Source organism: Choristoneura fumiferana, chromosome 12, assembly GCF_025370935.1.
Source record: "Choristoneura fumiferana chromosome 12, NRCan_CFum_1, whole genome shotgun sequence".
In the NCBI taxonomy this organism is placed as follows: Eukaryota; Metazoa; Arthropoda; class Insecta; order Lepidoptera; family Tortricidae; genus Choristoneura; species Choristoneura fumiferana.
Window position 1 is genome coordinate 13,080,359 of NC_133483.1, and position 20,295 is coordinate 13,100,653.

Below are 20,295 nucleotides of genomic sequence, written 5' to 3' on the forward strand. Positions count from 1 at the left end.
CTTTGCTGAAGAAAAGCACTAAGTAATAATATTTTCACCTCAGCACCTCAAACAGGCAGGTTTTGCTATGAGAAATCAGTGAGCAAAATCGCATTTTGCTCACTCCGTGAGACAAAGTAACTTTTTAATTTTTTTTTTAAATGCTGAGTACCTACAGTGTTGGGTCTACTCACTGAATTCCAAATATTTGAACTTTACTTTGATCTGTCATTTCACTTCAACTCGAAAAAAGCAAGAGATAGGATCAAATTTGTCGATTACAAACTTAAATTAAATTTTTGGTATTAAAAATATATCGAAATATTTCCAAAATGTAAATTTTCCCGATCTTTTAATAAAGTATGAAACCTCGTTGCACGAAAGCCGCTTCTCTTGTTTTTTTTTTATAAAAGAATTCCGTATACTGCCTCTACAGTATAATTATTATTTGTTAAATTGAATGATTTTTTTACAAATCTATTTATGTTTATGTAATAGAAATCTTAATAAAAATCATACTTAAAGGTTTAATTGTTCAACCTTTTCAATTACCCCGAGATGAGGCTTTTTGCAGTATTAAAAAATAAGTGTGACATTAGTACAAGAAGTTAAGATTGCATGTTATGAGTATGCGATTTGTATTGTAGCTACTGGACTCTTTTTATGGTTTTAAATGTAATTATTATATTTGATAATAATCGGATTCTATTTTAAAAAAATGTGTTTGTTTTGTAAACAGGTAGGTATATGTGGTTTTATTCTTATGTTACATTTAAATTATGTTCTCGCTGCTGAGGTGAAAAATTGTATGTGTCACACGAGACCAAAGTTTTTTTGCATCTCGTGTATTTCAATCCCTTGCTGATCTCAGGATTCTAACCTAGAATCACTCGCTAACGCTCGTGATTCAATTATAGAATCCTTCGCTTACTCGGGATTCAAAATCAACACTCGCAACAAAAAACAACTTTGCTCTCTTGGTGCACAAATAACTATTTCCTCAACAAAAATTTTTATTGCCTCTCTCATATCTTTAACATGCTCGGTTTACAAACCATCTCATTAGGCAAAAACCCGTCGTGTCGTTTTCTTTTTGCGCCTGGGCATTAATGATCTATGACTGCCGATAATATTTGTATTCTTGGTCGTAGCACACTCGCAATCGTATCAAAGCATATTTGCGTCTGTAGAAGGGTTAGATGTTGTCCAGGAACAAAACCGATACAATAAGCCTTCCATTGAGCAGATTTTAGGTTATTTTGGCCTAGTATTTTAAAGCATTACTTGTAGATAAAATTATCTTACCCTTTGGCGAGCGCCCATCAGGCTGTTTGCTTTCTGTTAGTTTACGCTGTAACCGCCATCTGCGGCTATTCAGCGTTTGTCTATTAAAAAAAGGTAATATTTAATTTCAACTTAAACTGTTGGCTGAGTTGTATGTACTTGTAAATATATAACTATAATTTATATTATCAAACACTGAATTTTAAGTAGAGAAACGGTTAGTAGACAAAAAATGGGGCTAAAGAGCTGGCGGCTTCCTTGAGTAAAGAATTAGCCTAGCTATTCGGAGAGAGAACGCTGCCAGCATCTTCGAAACTATGCTATATATATGCTATAATTATAATTATCTTTGAACCTTGTTCCCCAATTGCGACAAACTTAAAGGCTAGAAATTAGTCGGAACAAATAAAATTCAATTTGTTATAAAGTAACAAAGTGTAAAAGTTTGCTGAAAAGTGCTAGGTTTATTTGAGGAATTTGTTTTATATATAGTTTTTATAGCTAAACTAATTTATTAAATTACTTATCTAGCCATAGAGTGACTATAGTACAGGTTAAAAAATTATATTAAAATCAAAGTAATTTGATAATTTTGTTCGTTTTATTTTACTCCAATTTTAATGTAAATTTCATCGAAAAATGATCCCCGGATACCAATTGTCACGTTATCCTGTCCTACATTAATAAAACCTACACAAACGAAGCCTTTTTCCACTAGAGTGTATCTAATCAGGTAAGAAAAAAAATTTTTAACAAAAAATTGAACAGACTACAAAAACCATGAAAATAATATTCTACGAGCATGAATTCTGTGCCTCAGCACGAGCCAGCAGGAGTGGACCTATAGTCGTCTAACTTACCTACATGCTATATATTGGGCTTTAATCACTCCTGCTGGCTCGTGCTGAGTGAGGCACCGACTTCATGCTGGTAGAAAATTATTCTCATATTTTTAGTAGTCGGTTAAATGTTTCGTAGTAGTAGGTAGCTCCGGTGGTCAACTGTGGTCAGTTCCACTTCACCAAATGATGATTTTCAAGAGCAAATGCACGAGTTACTACTAAATAATATATCCAAATTACCATCCCTACAATATTTGAAGAGTTCCCTCAATTTCCTTAGAATCCAATCATCTTATCCTGATTTCTTTTGGTGCTTATGGGATATAATTGAAGGTATTCCTATACGAAACAAAAACATTTTTTTCAAATCAGTTCATACTCGTAAATGACGGAGTTCGAGGTAGTAAACTTAAAAAAATACAACTGAATTGATAACTTCCTTCTTTTTTTAAAGTCGGTTAAAAACAGTGTGAAATTTGTCGACGTAAACCTTAATAAACATAATAATTCCAATAATTTATTATGTATTATGAAATATCAGACTCATCGACCATCTTCGGTCAAGGCGACACCCGATTTAGCGTGTATAAGGTCTGTTACGAAAGGCGTATTCGCATCAAAAACCGAGTCACGGCCCGGTGATGACCCTCTAATTTGTACTCATAAACAATATTAATTGATAACAACATTTAAAGCATTGCAAAAAAAACTAAAGAATATAGTCTCGTCGTGATATGGAAGTAGGCAATTGCTGGCTGATTATGGGTAGTGAGGGGGGGCTCAATTTTAATAAAAATTTGCACTTTAAAGTTGAATACTTTGCTAACACATCACTAAATCGAAAAATCGCTTTAGCAACCGCCTAATGGTTTTAAAATGCCAATCCAACGATACGCCACACTACAAGGTTGGATGAGAAAAAAAAATCACCCCCACTTTACATACGATGGGAGGTACTCTAAAAAAATTTGGTTTGGTTGGATTTTGGTTGTAAGTTGTAATAGTGCATACCGATACTGCATTGTATATAAATAAGACACCCGGCTTTCATACGGATTCTACGGACGAAAGAAAACAATTGACTATTTAGCGTGGCAAAAGATATGAAGATTCTCGATGGTTATAGTGCTGCAGACAGCACAAATTTACCAAGTATAGATCATTTTCCGTACGAGTTTGTCCATAGTAGTTAGTAAATTTAATAATCTTTTAATCGTGTCGGGGCAGATATTTGTATGAAAAATACTAATGTTTGTTCTCGGGTGTTGGGTGTTTACGTAATAGGTATGTCTGTATGGCTTAGTACCCGTAACACATCTTTGCTACGCTTACTTTGGGACTAGGTCAATTGGGTGTGAATTGTCCCGTGATATTTATTTATTTTAATTTAACTTCGGTGCGTTATGCATTAACATTGATAGTAAACAATAAAGTAATATTGATAACGTCAATGTCAAATACAAAATTATGACAGCTTATTTTTTTTCTTTAGCAAAAGGCCACCTATTATGTGGTAGAACTGGTAAAATTAGGATATATTTTTTATTCTTTTGGATTTTGCATATTTTAGCGATATAAAAAATAAAATTATAGTGTGGTGTTCAGGAAGCAAAATGCTTTAAATCGTTTATACATATTGAAGTGTTTTTAAAATGAAATCTCAATTATTTTTAATTTACACATTCAAAATTTCACTTTTTTTCCAAGTTTCATTTTCAAATCTGAATTGCAATATTTTCTATTTCACATCTTGAACGTAATTTGTTAACTGGCTTGCACTGATGTGCCAGTATTAGTTTTTATTCGGCAATAATGCTTGAGTTACATCGATGCCACGTGAAAATCAGGTTCCTGTATCTCACTCTTACGTACTTGTATGCACAAGTCTCATATACTTAGTGTCTGTCTAACTCTTTTTGATATTAATTTATTCTATTCAACGTACCTACCTAACCTAAGCGAAACTAAAGCCATGCATTTGCTTAATTTTTAGGGTTCCGTACAAAAAAACGGAACCTTTATAGGATCACTCGTGCGTCTGTGTGTCTGTCCGTTCGTCTGTTACAGCCAATTTGCTCCGAATGTCGTAACAAATTAGGTGAAATTTGATATGATGGTCGAATCCTATGACCCAAACAGATGTGCAAAGTAAATATTTTTTTTAAATAAGGGCCATTTTCGGGGGACAAATTAGAAAATTAAAAAAAAAGTTTTACTAACCTTACTATGTCAAATGAAATGGCTCGTTATGAGGATCTCTATTATATTTTTGTTATTATTGTAAAATAAATAGTTTTGATTTTATTCATGAAAGAAGACGAAAATTGTCCATTCTCCCTTTGATCTCCGAAACTACTGAGCCTAAAATTAAAAAAAAAAAACTAAATATACCTAGTTCATTACAGGAAACGTATAAGAATTCTATCAATTGAAAATGTGGTAAACTGATAACTCAATAATTATAATACGTTCACTTACGGAAAATAGTTCACTAAAACACCACTAGAAAGCGCTAGTAGTAGTTAACTCGCGCCTTACTGTGAAGATTTCAAATTTGATGTTTTGTATTAATTATAAAGCACCGTAAAAATATTTATAAAAAAATAGAGGCAAACATTTGACTTTGGCATTGTACGGAACCCTCTCCGCGCGGGTTCAACTCGCACTTGGCCGGTTTTTTCTTTGAAATTAGTGATCAATGTAAACAAAATAGTTCAACATAAAACAATACGTTAGTCAGTTATTATTTGTCATAGAGCAGACAATAGTACTATTAACGAATTCCAGAAAGGTATTAGTATCAATAATAAGTCTCCTGTATTAATATCTGCTACAGCGGAGCGTACAAAAATATCTGACACGTCCTACCGGCCTTAGAAATAGAGTCGTATTAGGTATTTATGCACGCTTTGGTGTGTCAGATTACCTATTGGTGACTTTATAGTACAACTAGAATATGAATGTCGGTCTGGACTCGTCGGTTCTTTTCAGCCGCGTATCCATTAGAGCAGCCTCAGGTCGAGCAGCCTCGAGCCGAGCCATATTTTGTCGGTTTTTTGGCTGTGCTCAAAGGAGCCTCAGTCTGAGCCGTGCCTTTGGCAGCGTCTCCACTTGCGCGGCCTCGGAGCGAGGCTTTCGTTTTCCAGAAGATCCAAATCACAATCCCAAATGATAAAGAAAAAGAAAACTGATTTTTTGTTTCGAGTTCCGAACAACATTAGCAAACTAGTTTATGTGTGCGGTCCTATTTCGCGATCCCTGAGACTGGCAAATCACCATTTATTGAGTTTACATAAAGCAAACAGTAGACACGCTTGCACTGAGCAATAAAATTATATCTTTTGACATGTACAACGTTTCTCATAATTTTAAGGGTTATAAACATCGAGATCTATGTACCATAGGATATTTAACCTATGTTGGAGATGGGCAAAGACAAAGAAGATGATGATTTGAATCTGGTACCACACGTACCCCCTACATACCCCTCTTTAAGCCAAATCCCGTTATCTTAACGCGAAGACGTTCTAGTCCTTTGCTTTTTATAAACTTACACTGAAAAGTTTTTGTTGTTAGTTGAAGTAATATTAACGTTATCATCAGCACAGCAAGGGTCCACAAGTATTGTGAATAAACGTCCGATGTTTTACTTGTGAGTGCACAACAACCACAATTTATACGACTCGAATTCATTTACAGTATCTGGATTCTGGATGTCGTTGGGGCGTACTTTCCATAAGGAATTGACATACTTAATACGTCTCTATTAATTGGAAACAGGTATAGATTACTAAAATATCGGGTGATTTTTCGATCCTTGATCAATAGCTCTAACCTATACCTACGCACTAGAAGAATGTAATATCACAGTAAGGTTAGGTCACGATTTCTTCTCACTTCATCACGATTAAGCAATAAACCTGGCTACATAACGCTATATTTTGTTGAACGCCTTTAAAGTTATAAGTCCAATGATTTATATCTCGTAGCGTAGACATAAATTATACTGTTGCCACGGCCGATGGACGACAATTATCACTTCGGTGGATTTTTGGTTCACTGACGAAGATAATTTATACTGAAGAACTACTTATGCATAGTGCGAGTTTAATTGTACTACTTTTTACTGGAAACCTATTATTCTGAACACGCAGTCATGTCACGTAAGAATGAAGAAATAAGTTACTAAGTATTTTCAAGTTTTAATATTAAATGATAAAAAGTGATTATATCGACTAAACGAGGTAACATAAAATTAATTCAGAATATTACAGCAAATAGTTTAGTTAGGTTAACTGAACACCTCTGTATACATTTTTAGTTTCTTTATTATTTTGATTTACAAATGTTTCCATAGAACATCGATGTTCAAACTTAAAGGTTAAATTTCGGATAAAAAATCCGATGAAAACTTTTATCTACTGAAATATCCTGAATTTATTTTTACACAACTTGTATACGAAGCCGTGGTGGCCGTTATATACGAAGCCTTGGTGGCCTAGTGGTTTGATCTATCGCCTCTTAAGCAGAGGGTCGTGGGATCGAGCCCCGGCTCGCACATCTGAGTTTTTTGAAATTCATGTGCGGAATTACATTTGAAATTTACCACGAGCTTTGCGGCGAAGGAAAACTTCGTGAGGAAACCTGCACAAACCTGCGAAGCGATTCAATGGTGCGTGCGTAGTTTCCAATCCGCACTGGACCCGCGTGGGAACTATGGCCCAAGCTCTCTTGTTCTGAGAGGAGGCCTGTGCCCAGCAGTGGGACGTATATGGGCTGGGATGATGATGAACTTGTATAAAAATAAAAAAAAACCCTTAATCTTAATAATAAATGTTTAAATTTCTGTATCTCAAAAGAGAAAAGATGCACACGTACACAAACTAACAGCTAACGAAGTCTGCGTGCATGTGTCTTTCTGTCAAGACTTTTTCTCAGGAAATGGGTAAAAAGTTGAAATAAATATCAAATAGGTATTAAGGGTTACGCTATGATCTCTTAGAGCTAAAAGAAAAGATACGATACTATACGACCATATAAAATTAAATGATGTAAAAAAATAAGAATTCAAATAAATCGTTTCTGAGTATCCAAATGTGTTTGGATTCACGTAACATATAAAAAAATATGTTCATTTACATCTTAATTTGTGTAAAGTTAACGACAGCGACCTATAAATTAAGAGATACTCGTAAAGTGACATAATTCTTCAGCTTTCACTTGTTGAAATAAATTATTTACAGATATTATGTAGATTTTATCGAACTGATTGCGTTGCAAGATAGAGCACGACCGGCGCATCAATAAGTGCGATTTAGAAACATGAAACAAATGAAAAATAAACAATAATGGCATGGTACGCTGCGAGCGCGGAAGTGAGCCGTGATGCAACGGAGGCACTGTGCCTTAACCCGTCTGATATAACTGAAGTTAGACCAAGCAGACTTTATGTAAGTAATTGATGGGTCAGTAATAAGTACTTAGCGGCTGGCGCAGACAAACGTTCGTCGCCCCATTATGGTATGATACGCCAGTTCGACGTTCCACATACATAACATTCTGAACTGCAAATTGCTGTTGTACACATACGGGTTACAATTTGGTGTTGCAAAATCAGATGTTTATGTAATTATCGGAGGCATATTTTTTAAATTTGTTTTCTTGTTTTGTAAGACATGTTTAGATAAATAAACAAACATCATGGGATACCTTTTACTAAGCCCCAAACTAACATAAGTTAACGAACGTAGGTAGATACTTTCACAAATAAAGACATTCTTTCAAGACGTCGAAGATTCGAGAGCAAACATTCGTATTTTGCCTCGACCAGGGTTAAACACGGGTCCTCAAATATCCGGGACTCAAACAGAACAGGGCCTTGGTTATTAAATTATCAATTGCATTATTAATTTGGATTGTTTGATGTTTTTTTTTTAATATTAATTATTAAGGGAAAACAATATATTTATTGCTATTTGAAGATATTGTAGGAATTTATTAAATAAAGATAAAATAAAATAAAATAATAATAATAAGAAGAATTCAATTAAAACGGAAGAGAGGGATCCATGTTTCGTTAGAACCAGTTTATAACAGCGGTTATTTAAAAATATTGATGTTAAGTTTAAAATCAATTTGTGGAAACTCAACTTTATTCGTCTGATTTAATCCATTTAAGTAAATAAGGAAAGAGATTCATCATCTTGCATAAAATTATTGATACTGCAACTTGCTTCCGCTGTACGCCACATAATAAGGAACTGAGACCGTGCCAATGTATCAATCATCATGATTTTCATTCTACGGGTTATAAAATTACTAGGATACAGAAATAAAATTAGTTATGGGTGTTATCATTAAGTACCACCTTGCGTTTCTAGAGCTACTTTCTTGAAAGAAAAATGAAATTGAAGGAAAATTTACGAACGGATATAATTTCTCTGCGAACGACAAATATTTCTTCCACATTACTAGTTTTGTTTCAGGAACATTGCAACTTGACTTTGTGAAAAGCCACATACATAAAAGCCTGCCTTAGGTTTGGAGTTAATGGCGAAATAAATAGGTCACAAAATTTTATTTCGTAACTTCAAATCCTTACTAATATTATAAAAGTCTCTCTGTAGGGCTGTCTATCTGTCAATTACCTCACCGCGCTTACCTAAACCGCTGACCCTATAGAGATGAAATTTCGTATGCAGATAGTTTGGCATGGGTTGAAGTACCCTGGAAAGGATTAAGTCATAGCTTTTATCACGAGAAAAATTGGATAGTTTCCGCGGGATAGCGATAAACGAATTCTTAGAAGACATAGTCGCGGGCAACACCTAGTAGGTACTTTAAGAAATAGACAGTTGGTACTTGGTTATTTGCAAGACTTTTCGGCATCTTATTGAGTATTTGTTTAACAAGAGGCATATTGAGTTCCATTTAGTCAGCATAAAGTGAGTACTTATTTGTATAAAGCATGGCTTACACACCCAACACTGAACTTTCAAAATGGCAGCAAACGTTCGTTTGAAGTTATTAACCGATTTTTAAAACTGGACAAGTGGGTGTCGGGACACGCGCAGTGTAGGGCTCCGTATATAACGACAAATTTTAAATATTAAGTTGTGATCGATCATGATTTTTGTGACCTTGATGTGATAACAGTAGGAAAATGACGATGGATCCAAGCGGTCAAAAAAAAAGACATGAATATTTAGTCAAGAACGCAAGGTGTGTAAGACGCTAAGGGAAAACAACCGCAAAACAAGGAATTCCACTCGTTAGAACTTTGCTCGTGGTGTGTTACATTTACGCATATACTCTTAACGTACTTAGCAAGAGTGGATTACACGCTGAGGGTGTTCCAGCTGCAGTCGCGTCACTACGTTCACTTCAGCTCGTTTGTGGTGCGCGTGCCGCGGCTGCTGATGGGGACCATCGCGAGTGCTGCCTTCTGGCCGAAAGACGTCGTGTTCCGGCGGGAGTTGAATGCGACGTCGGGGACGGTGACTCAACGAGGTCACGCCGTTTTGTCACCAAATTAGTTTTAAATATTTTTAATTATAAATATGTATATTAGTCTGTCAGGTATTTATTGTATGGGCCAAGTTGCCTGAAATAAATGAATTTATTATTATTATTAACGTACTTAGTTTGCTAATGTCGTTTGGAACTGGAAACAAAATATCGGTCCTTATTTTTCTCATTTGAATCTTCTGGAAAACGAAGAAAACCAACGAGTCCACGACATTAACATTCTGGAATGAACAATTCTGGAATTGTGTAGCTTGGGCTTCGCCACCCCCCCAGCGCGGTAGGGAGCGCTACCTACCCTGGAGTGGACCCAATGCAAGCCTATACTATACCTATACCAGTACCAGAATTTCTGGTTACTGTTATACTCGTATCGTGTAGGATCTCAGTTCGTCTGTTAACGCATTCACTACCACCTGACTTCCACTGGTGACACCGACGCATGTGTGCGTTCATAATGTAATGAATAATTATGACAGCGGCACTGGGCGAAGTTCCGATAACGCATATGTGCGTCGGTGGCAGTGAATGCGTGAATAGTCCAGTTTTTTGAGCACAGAATCCTAAAACAGCAACTTATTTCCTTATCACCTTTTAATAAATATAAATAATAAATAAATGTCACGGGACAATTAACACCAACTGACCTAGTCCCAAAGTAAGCTTAGCAAAGCTTGTGTTATGGGTACTAAGCAACGGATAAATATAAGTAGGTATATAGATATAGATACATACTTAAATACATATTAAACACCCAAGACCCGAGAATAAACATTCGTATTTTTCATGCAAATATCTGCCCCGACACGGGAATCGAACCCGGGACCTTAAGCTTCGTAGTCAGGTTCTCTAACCACCAGGCCATCTGGTCGTCAACCTTTTGGGACGCAACATGTGTCACTGGTCAATAAATACTGATCCTGATGATTACTGAAGCATCACCAACGTCATCATCACTGTCCATGCGTGTCGGAAACACCCGACGCATCGCAAACAGCTATCGCATTAAAATATGACTTCATAGAGCACAATCGACGTCCAAGCAAAATTAACACTTTTTGTCTGCGCCGTTAAGGTTCAAAACTAATAAAGGATCTGAGCAGGAACGAATAATATTCGTGTTAGGAATAAATTTCGCGTGCAATTCCTTTACGCCAGTTGCTCGTTGTGTACATGTAAACAACAATTAGAATTTTCTAGAGCAACTAGAACACTATCATCTACCTACTCTATTTCCCTTGATTACGTCGTAATCAAACGGAAGGGGTTTACTTTTCTTTCACACATACATACAATACAATGTGTCTTTATTAAACACCGAATAACGACCCAAGAACTCTTATTTTGAGAGCAGACCTGTGCCCTGTAGTCAGTGGAACGTATATAAGCCGAGATGAAGATGAATAACAGCAGTAGGTATTTCATTTTTGATAAAATTAGCGGCGTTGAACGTATCAACAATTGTTTTACATAATCGTACTTTTAGTATTTTACCGTCCCTATATATTTTTTTCAAGTTATTTCATCGTGATTTTATTCCACTCATTGCAATTAGTTGCAAATTAACGTGCGATGTAATAGTTTTTGGGTGTACAATACAAATGGTAAGGTCATCGACGGCTTAGTTTAGATTGTTAAAGAAAAATTAACCACGGAAATGGTCATATGTCACGTTACTAGTAGACTGCTCAATAAAATTAAATTTTGTGTAAAGACTAAGGACCGTATCGAAAGTAAAGTGTGTCAATGTGAACCAGTACTTTATCGGTTTATAAAATATCACAATAATTTTGATGTTACAAAAAAAACACAAAGAAATCGTCTCACGACCGCAGCCTTGACTTATGTGTTAAGCAGAAATTGATATTTAGAGCAAAAACTTAATACTAATTTTTATGCATTACGCGATACCAGTACTCTACTCATATATCAACTTGTCACCTCAATTTCACGTAATACGAGGTACTTATTATCTAATGAGTACGTAATAATGTGAATATTTTAGGTCGTGGGTTGGTATAATATTTCACGCGAGGTAAAAAGTAGCGCAGTAACTATAGACATCAACGGGCTTTGTCTTTGTGTGCATGAACTTCCTCACCGTATCGTTTACTACATACTAAAAATTTGTGTGGGTAAATAAATCAATGATTTTAAGTGTTGCAACAAAAAAGTTATAACAATTATGTGTAAGTAGTTGCTCCTGTTAGTGTAAGAGGTTATGTATGTATGTATGTAAACTCCTTATTGTACAAAAGAAAATAAAACAAAATACAATTGACAAAAACTGAGATAGATACTTGTACTTGTTGGTTATTGTAGAATTTTCTTTTATGTAAGCTTACAAACGAACACTAGACAAGTATACTTTTGATAGTAACAAAACTACATGCACTGTGTGACCAAATTTATTTTATTTTGTAAGAAATTTAAACTTTTTTTAATACTATTTATTATTATAAATTACAGCAAAAATTGTATATTTTCCAATTATTAATGGCATCGCGATCATTGTCTAATTATGCAAGATACTGCGTGTCACAGACAGCATTAAATTTAATTTTGTTTTCGAAAATGCTTGTGAGTAATTGTCTGCTTGTGTCCAAGCAAAAGAAAAATTACCAGGAACCCACTTTTTTAGTACACTTATACATCTTTTACCGTGAAGTATTCTTTTTACAGTGCAAAGAACAGTTTAGATCTGCATAAAAATTGTGCAAATTGCATTACATTGCGACGCAATAAAGTAAACAGGTTTGAAATAGTCAATCGCGCGCCGCAATGTAGGTACTGCGACCGTGCACGATTTGTCTCAGATTTAAGTCAAAACTGGCCTTAACAGGGCTTGGAGAATTTCAATGCTCATTTAATAGGAATAAAAGTTTTATTTTACCTTGATTATTTTATTAATGACCCTACTTGCATGCTTCATTTGCTCGTCATTGATGTGCGTTCGTATAACAACCGACTTACATTAGCATCGCACTATCGCAACCATTTCAGTCCGCAATGGTCCGATTTAAATTGTTAGTAGTTGTGAAAATGTTTGGAAATGAATGTTTTTTGTGGTTAGTTTGTAAGGAATGCTTAGGAAATGTTTCACCAATAGATTTATGCTTTTATACAGTCCTGAATATTTCTGCATGACCACATTGATCAAAAATTTTCGAAGAAACAGCGTAAACTTCGAATCCCTTTTTAGGGTTCCGTAGCCAAAATGGCAAAAACGGAACCCTTCTAGTTTCGCCATGTCTGTCTGTCTGTCCGTCCGTCCGCGGCTTTGCTCAGGGACTATCAGTGCTAGAAAGCTGTCACTTTGCACGAATATATATGGAAACCATGCCGACAAAATAGTACATTCAAAAATTTAAAAAAATATATTTTTAGAGTAACTCCCATAGACGTAAGGCGGGGGTAATTTTTTTCTCATCCAATCTTGTAATGTGGGGTATCGTTAGATAGGTCTCTTAAAACCATTAGGGGGTTGCTAAAACGATTTTTCGATTTAGTGATGAGTTTGCAAATTATTCAACTTTAAAGTGCAAATTTTCATTACAATCGAGCGTCCCCCCCTCTAAAATCTAAGCCGGTGGGTGGAAAATTTTGAAAAAATTCAGGATGGTAGAAAGTATATCAAACTTACAAGGAAAACTATAACGGTTAAGTTTTCTTGAGAATTATTAGTAGTTTAAGAGTAAATAGCAGCCTAAGGTATAAAATATACCTAAACTTGGAATATTCCGTACAAAATACGAAATCCTTAGAAAAATATTACTTAATTTTTTTGTAATGGCTACGGAACCCTATTTCGGGCGTGTCCGACACGCTCTTGGCCGGTTTTTTCATGTGAAGGTACGTAGCAATATCTAGTTCTAGGTACTTATGTTTTTTTCTGTGTTTAGCAAAGGCAAATGTTAAGGGACAGATAAAAGCAAACGGGTCTTAAGTTACAAGTGTTTATGAACAAGATTTTCTCGTAGTGTTCCATCATAAGGAATAATGTTTTAAATTAAACTGTATTTGTTAAACATATTTGTCATTCTGGAAGTGGCATTTAATTTTTTTTTTAAAAACGATTTTTCTAAATTTTGTTTGTGTCTTATATTAATTTGTAGTCAATTTTTTTATCTACAAGTGATTAACGAGTAAAACTTTATTACAAATCAGTTGTGTTATTGAAAAGTCATATATTATAATATATGTTGTGTAGTAGCGCCGAGCGCTTTCTCCGCACCTGTCAACTCGGTCACTGTCACTTTCCTACATATACATAGATCAGCTTCTTGACCGGTCCATAAAGTCAATATTCTTGTTTAGGAATAACAAGAAAATATATAGTACTTACTTGTAAAAACTAACAAGGAGAGCATTAAAAATATTATCTTGTGTTCGTTTGTTATATTTTTGTGTTTATTGGTTTCAGGAAATTAATATTCTCACTGATTGTTTTTGAAACAACAATCGCTACAATTACCCAATATTTGACTAATTAACTTCGTTACAAATTGAGCCAAAAAAATAATATTATGCCTTTTTGACCACGTGTGCGGCTCGAGATTTTAGCTCACCATGGTCATGACTTTTATATTCCTCTTTTATAAGTTCTGCACAAGAACATGCAGGATTAAGTATAAGTTTGAAGTTTGATGAAAAATATACTTTTATTTTTAGAACTTCGTTGATATCGACTTACGATAAGTAACAACTAAATTAATTAATTATATAAAAGAAACAATTGTCAAAATTAATTGATTTGGTTTAGTTTAAAAAAAACGACATAAACGAGTTTATAACTTTAAATAATGTGTAAAAAATATTAAAGCTTAGTTTTATTTCTCTACTTGTACTGTTGTATAAGTGTAAGAGTATATGTTTATTTACTAAAAGCTTTCACAAAATGTGCAAAGTGAACTTTAACTACAGAAGACAATGCTGTAACACACTGTGTACTATAATAGAATTTTTGTAACTCACATAACATACTCGCATTTAGCGCTCACTTTGTAGCGACGAGGCTGAAACTTATTTTTTGTCAAATCTAGCGATTATAAATTATAAAATGTTCATTGAATTGATTTTACTTATTATCATTGCCTGATTGTTTTATTAATTTCAATAGATCACGCACATTTACTCTGTATGGGTGTTGTGATAGGTCATTGTGTGAACTTACATAAATCCTACTGTATGTATAGTGGTTTGTACCGTAGGTTTGTACGTATATTTTGCTGTTTCTATATCTACTGACAGCTTAATGTAATAAAAAGTATACACATAACTAAACACTCCGAGTATTAAGCAAAATGGAGCGTATTATGTAAAGAAGATGAATTTAATTCGTTTCCGAATTGCATTTCTTACATCAGGTTGTGCAATGATAGCGCAACAGGTATATGTAATAATTGCAGCAGGACACAAATGAGTTTACCTGCACTGGAGATAGTTAGTTTGGAAAGAAAGAAGGAACATAGCATTTAGACGAACTGTTATTAATAGCATGCATATATATTATGATTATGAATGCAAGTCATTCAAAGTTAAAGTCAAAATACTTAATGTGATTTAAATTTAGGCTATAACAAGCTCTTATACTACTTTTGTATATTTCCATTGTATTTCTTTCTTTATTTTTGTACAATAGAGGGTTTACACACATACATCCTTACTTGATTTATAATAAAAAATCATTTATTTCCAAATAGTAGAATTCGTCAATTGTAAGTTACTTACAATGGTTATGCTTATAAATTAAGCTGATAGACAAATCAATGTTGTATTATTTTATTATTAATTAATGTCTGATCGGAATCGTGATTAACTCAATAAAAATCATCACATTTTTTTAACCTAATATGCCATGTTTTTTATGCAGTAGCACAAAAGGTCATTGGCACTTATCTGGGTACATAAGATGCTCAAGAAATGTATAAGCATTTTCAAATGTCCTTGAGTCGTTACACAATATTTGTAAACCTTGTCATTTAAATATTCTGTGTTCACTATTTATTGAAAGTTTTGGATGAGATGACTCATTGCTAAATATGATTTGACCGACGTAACTATGAATGAATAGTTGTAAATACTGAACGTTATTGAATAAATGAGCATCGAATAATAAAAAATACACTTATAAATCTTACAACCTCGTGTTTCCCGATAGCAAATATGTAATAGAAAAAAAAGTCATATTATTATTCCAGACTAGAAAATTAACTTAGAATTTGAAATAAAGCTTTTTTTGAATTTATTTTTTAACGATTATGGTTCGTTGTACCTACTTACTAATAAAACTGATCCATTGCTCTGATCCAGAGTGCAGTCAAGTTGGGTACAATTGTGTGCACCCTGGCTCAATGCAAGATGAGCCGACATAAGTTGGACAGCTAAAGAAAGCTGCAATGATGGGAGCAAGTAATCTCTGATGAAGGTTTATATCAAGCTACATATACCTACAATAATATATTTTAATAAGCGATTTGCAAAATGACAGTTATTTAGAATAACTGTCTGATTTATTATCCTCAGATTTCTTCTGGTAGATATCATTGGAAACTCACTCTCTAGTTGTCATTCTCGAGCTAAAAGCGGAGACTGTTATATTCCAGTAAAGAAAGGAACGTACGTTGCTTAGAAAGATTGATGAACGAGAGAAATTTGGGTCAAACATAGGGTCACCTGGTCCATTATAAACTAGGTACTAGGTATTAAAATTACTGAAAATTGAACATTTGGAAGTCGAAACTTGTTAGGAATTAGTTTATTTTGGTCTAATTGGAAACGACAAAATAATATTATTCTACATAATATACAATTGAGATGATCATCGATAATGTATACGATTTTTTCTTGATTGTAATTTAACACTTGTGGTTAAATAAAAAAAAACTGTTTTAAAGGCTAAAAGTCTCGAAGTGGCCCTACATCATTTGATCAAAATCGGTTAGACAAAGTTTCAGTAAGAGTTGAAGTCAGCTACTGTTAAAAAAGTTAGTATACAAACAATATACAAGCCTTTTCTGAACTTGACACCCCTGCCTGGCTTAAAGTTATAATGGCCGTCTGGGACAAAAACTGGAATTCTCCCACGAAGTGTGCCCGCAATGAGGTCGCAGGCGCAAGTGAAAGCTGAATGCTCTGGTGCACCATGCACTCGCACACTTAAATGTTAAAGAATGCATTGTTGTCGACAAGCAATGACGTGCAATAGCGCGAGAAGAAGTGGATGACAAATACGGTATCACCGCACCGACCCTGTTGCAACAGATGTTTACAGATTTATTAACTGTGATTTGTTTTTATGGTCGACTGTTGAAGATCCCTCACAAGGGGATAAGTTCGCCTTTGTACATGTTTATTAATATTTGTTTCTGTTTACATACATGGACATATACAGGGTGGCCATTTAAGAAAAACTGCATTCATGCATTTAAAAAAACCTGTACTCAGCTCGGGAATCGAACCCGGTTGTTTTGAAAAAAAAAAAAAAAACTTCAGACTTTCCCATACTGACCGATATAAATGGGCCACCCTGTATACATAACTGTAGATTTTAACTCGAGATACTTTGTTTATTTTTTAATAAAGAACGAATAACCACCAATTATGACTATCGTTACTTAAAACAGCTTATACTCGTACGAGTATCTCCGAATCGGCAATTTATTAAATGAATTCTATGCGGTGTGCTTCATAGTTAAGTTCAGTTCACGGGTTGATTTAAGATGCCAGCTTTTTTTCAAAGTATATCGGATGATTACTATAATAGTTATACAGATAGCATAAAATTTATTGGTTGATTCAGGCGTTACTTCGCGGGGGTCCACATCAATTACAAAGGTTACTAAGTTAAAGGGTTGTAGTTCATAAATAAGATTGTAGAGTATTTTTCGAACGCAGTTTTGCTGTTAACCTCTGATGGCTTATAGGGCTTACTGGAGAGATCCAGAGGTTTAATAGTATATATTGGATTTGTACCTACACAATCTATTTGTAATAAATTATAATTTTAAAGTCCGCTTTTACAACGAGTCAAGTTGATAAAATAAAGAAAAGCGTGAATAATATTTACCTCGATTCTGTAAGTAGTTCGGGCAATTTCATTTTTTAATGACGTACGAATGTCAAGAGGTCGTTAGCCCATTGAGCTTGATATGCGTAAGGGCATCAATCTGTCAAGTAGTTCGCTTACAATAGTATACAATGGGCAGTTAATTAACATCGTTATCGGCAGGCTATAGGTTAACCTTCGGTTATTTCGAGCGAATTATGTAATATTGCAAATATGTACGTTGTTTAAGTTGATGTCTGAACTGATAAACACACGTTGAATCCATTTTTGTCCCTTACGAGTATAATAGGTAATATCTTTGAGGGACGTAATTTACTAAAAGATTCTGAAAGTGTTGCTCGTGGTAATAAAATATTTCATGTGTCAATATTTAATGAGCAAGCTTATCATATAGAACTGACAATTATCTATGAAAAATACATTATTCGTTATGTAAACTTTCTGTAACATATGATATTAGTACCGAAAGTTTTTGAACAGGAAGTTTTTTCCATCACAGGTCGCACTTGCACTATAGTAACAATTATAGCAGTTATTTATTACGTATTAGTAGAGGTCGCAGCGGAGCATTCAGATATTTAATTACCGTCATGACAGTAGAGATTTATGTTTCATAATTCATTCCACGGTAACATTATGCCGGCTGACTCCGCCCTGAACCATAAGCCTAATTATTGATTGTTGTCGGGTCAGTTCGTGTGCGTTTGATAGTTGGAACAGCACCAGTATAAATCAGAGAAAGTATATGAATATTTAACAGGCCGATTTGAGATTATGTAAAGCTTACCCACGACATACCTACCTACAAATAAAAAAACTTACGCAATCGACAGATTAATAGGTAGGTGTAATAATATACCTAGGATTCAATCAAATAGAACCACGACGGGCGCTAGCAGAATGCAAAAAGACAGGCTGAGACGTAATTGCTTTTTCTTTTTCAATGATAAAAGTACTTAACCATGTTTAATAGTTTAATGATAGGCTGATTACAGTCTATATATCTGTTCAATTGTAGTCTGTATGTCGTACGGAAATCAGTTAAAATACGACTGATCCATTGGAGTAATGCTTTCTTAAGCAGACATTTCTAGGCAGTGAAGAGGCCAAGACTAAAATTTCTATATATAAATAGGTAGAAGGTACAATTAATCACTAGCTATATGAAAAAAATGATTTACTGTCATTTAGTGCAAATGGAAAATGGACAACTAGAAATTATACGTCAAAGCAGAAAAAATACAATTTCAAATACATCAAGAAGGAAAATTGACCATTCTGAATATCGTCGAAAATGAAAGCTTGACTTATGGTAAAATTGTTAAATTTGATGTATGCCAAAAAAATTGTATGTATTTACGTACACTCAGAAATATGACGAATTGTAAATTTGTTCCACCTGAAATCATTTGTTTTGGGCCTACATATTAAGTTAAGACATGGTTCAGACAACATTCACTTATTGGTTATTTAATTTTGCTTCTCATTTATAATGGACAATATTATTCCATTCGGGTTTCATTAATTTACAACAAAAATAAATTTGGTTGTAAATATTTTTCAGCACAATTTTTTTTTGTCAAAATTCACTTTGGTTGATATTCATTTTGGTCCTAACCTAATTCAAAATGGTCAAATATTCCATTTGCACCGAAGAACAGTAAATCAAAAAATCAAACTGAGCATTTATTAAAACAAAAACACAAAACTACAGAGAAACCAAAATTAAATCAAATTCATAATTGAATGTAAAAAGTTTGATGTTCATTTATTTTTGTAGTTCAATCAAATGTCAATCATGGGACGTGCCGGTGCTATGCAACCTGTGGATTGAATTACTTCCTACGTCGTGGCCGCGTGGGTGGCTATTGTTACGTGAAAAAGTAATGTTGCTCTAATATTTTAGTTCTGTCCCAATGGCACTGACACTCCTAGTGAGGGCTACGATGTGACGTAATTGACAGATTTGAGTAAGTTTTTTTTACTGTTTTTAAGGTATTTGTAGATACACCGATAACTGCTTTTGCATTCTGTTAAACACCTTTTATAGTCCAGGAAATATGAATTGACTTTTTGTAAGCTTCACTAAGTACATAACAAGTTACTAATTCATATTTCCTGAACTATACCTCTTGTAACTTGAGACCTCTGCTTGGCTACCGGCACAACCTCTAAATCTTTCTGAAAGTCACAGCCTAATATGAATTAGGTAGGTATTTTAATTGTTTCATTCTTTTCTCGAAGTGATTCCTGCCACTTTGATTGCTCACACAAAGAACCTGTTCAGTTATTTAAATATTTAAATGAAAGACCAGATATAAAGGGAGGTTCGAAGCGTAACACAAACAAACATATTATTTAAGTAAAAGTTGTCTGATAATTTAATTTGACTCTGGGTTAAAACAAGTCCAGCAACTTACAAGATAAAAGATAATTGTGCAATAACAAAATAATTTTACAGAATCATAATAAAATTCTGCTTTTGATTACAATAGAATTCGAAGGTATCGAAGTATTTACCATTATTTTAGTTAGATACAAAGCCTAAGAATTTTGGGAGAGAGACTCAGTAATATTGCTGCAACTTGAGACACTGAT

General features: G+C 34.2%; 1 protein-coding gene across 1 annotated transcript in view; it reads right to left on the reverse strand.

Moving 5' to 3' along the window:
• The window catches only part of LOC141433394 (pancreatic triacylglycerol lipase-like), a gene marked incomplete in the record, with an annotated part of 47,983 nt that overhangs the window by 9,823 nt on the left and 17,865 nt on the right, over nucleotides 1-20,295 (reverse strand). The window contains 1 exon segment of the mRNA XM_074095414.1: nucleotides 1,285-1,364. Within this exon segment, the coding sequence (XP_073951515.1) occupies nucleotides 1,285-1,302 (18 nt within the window).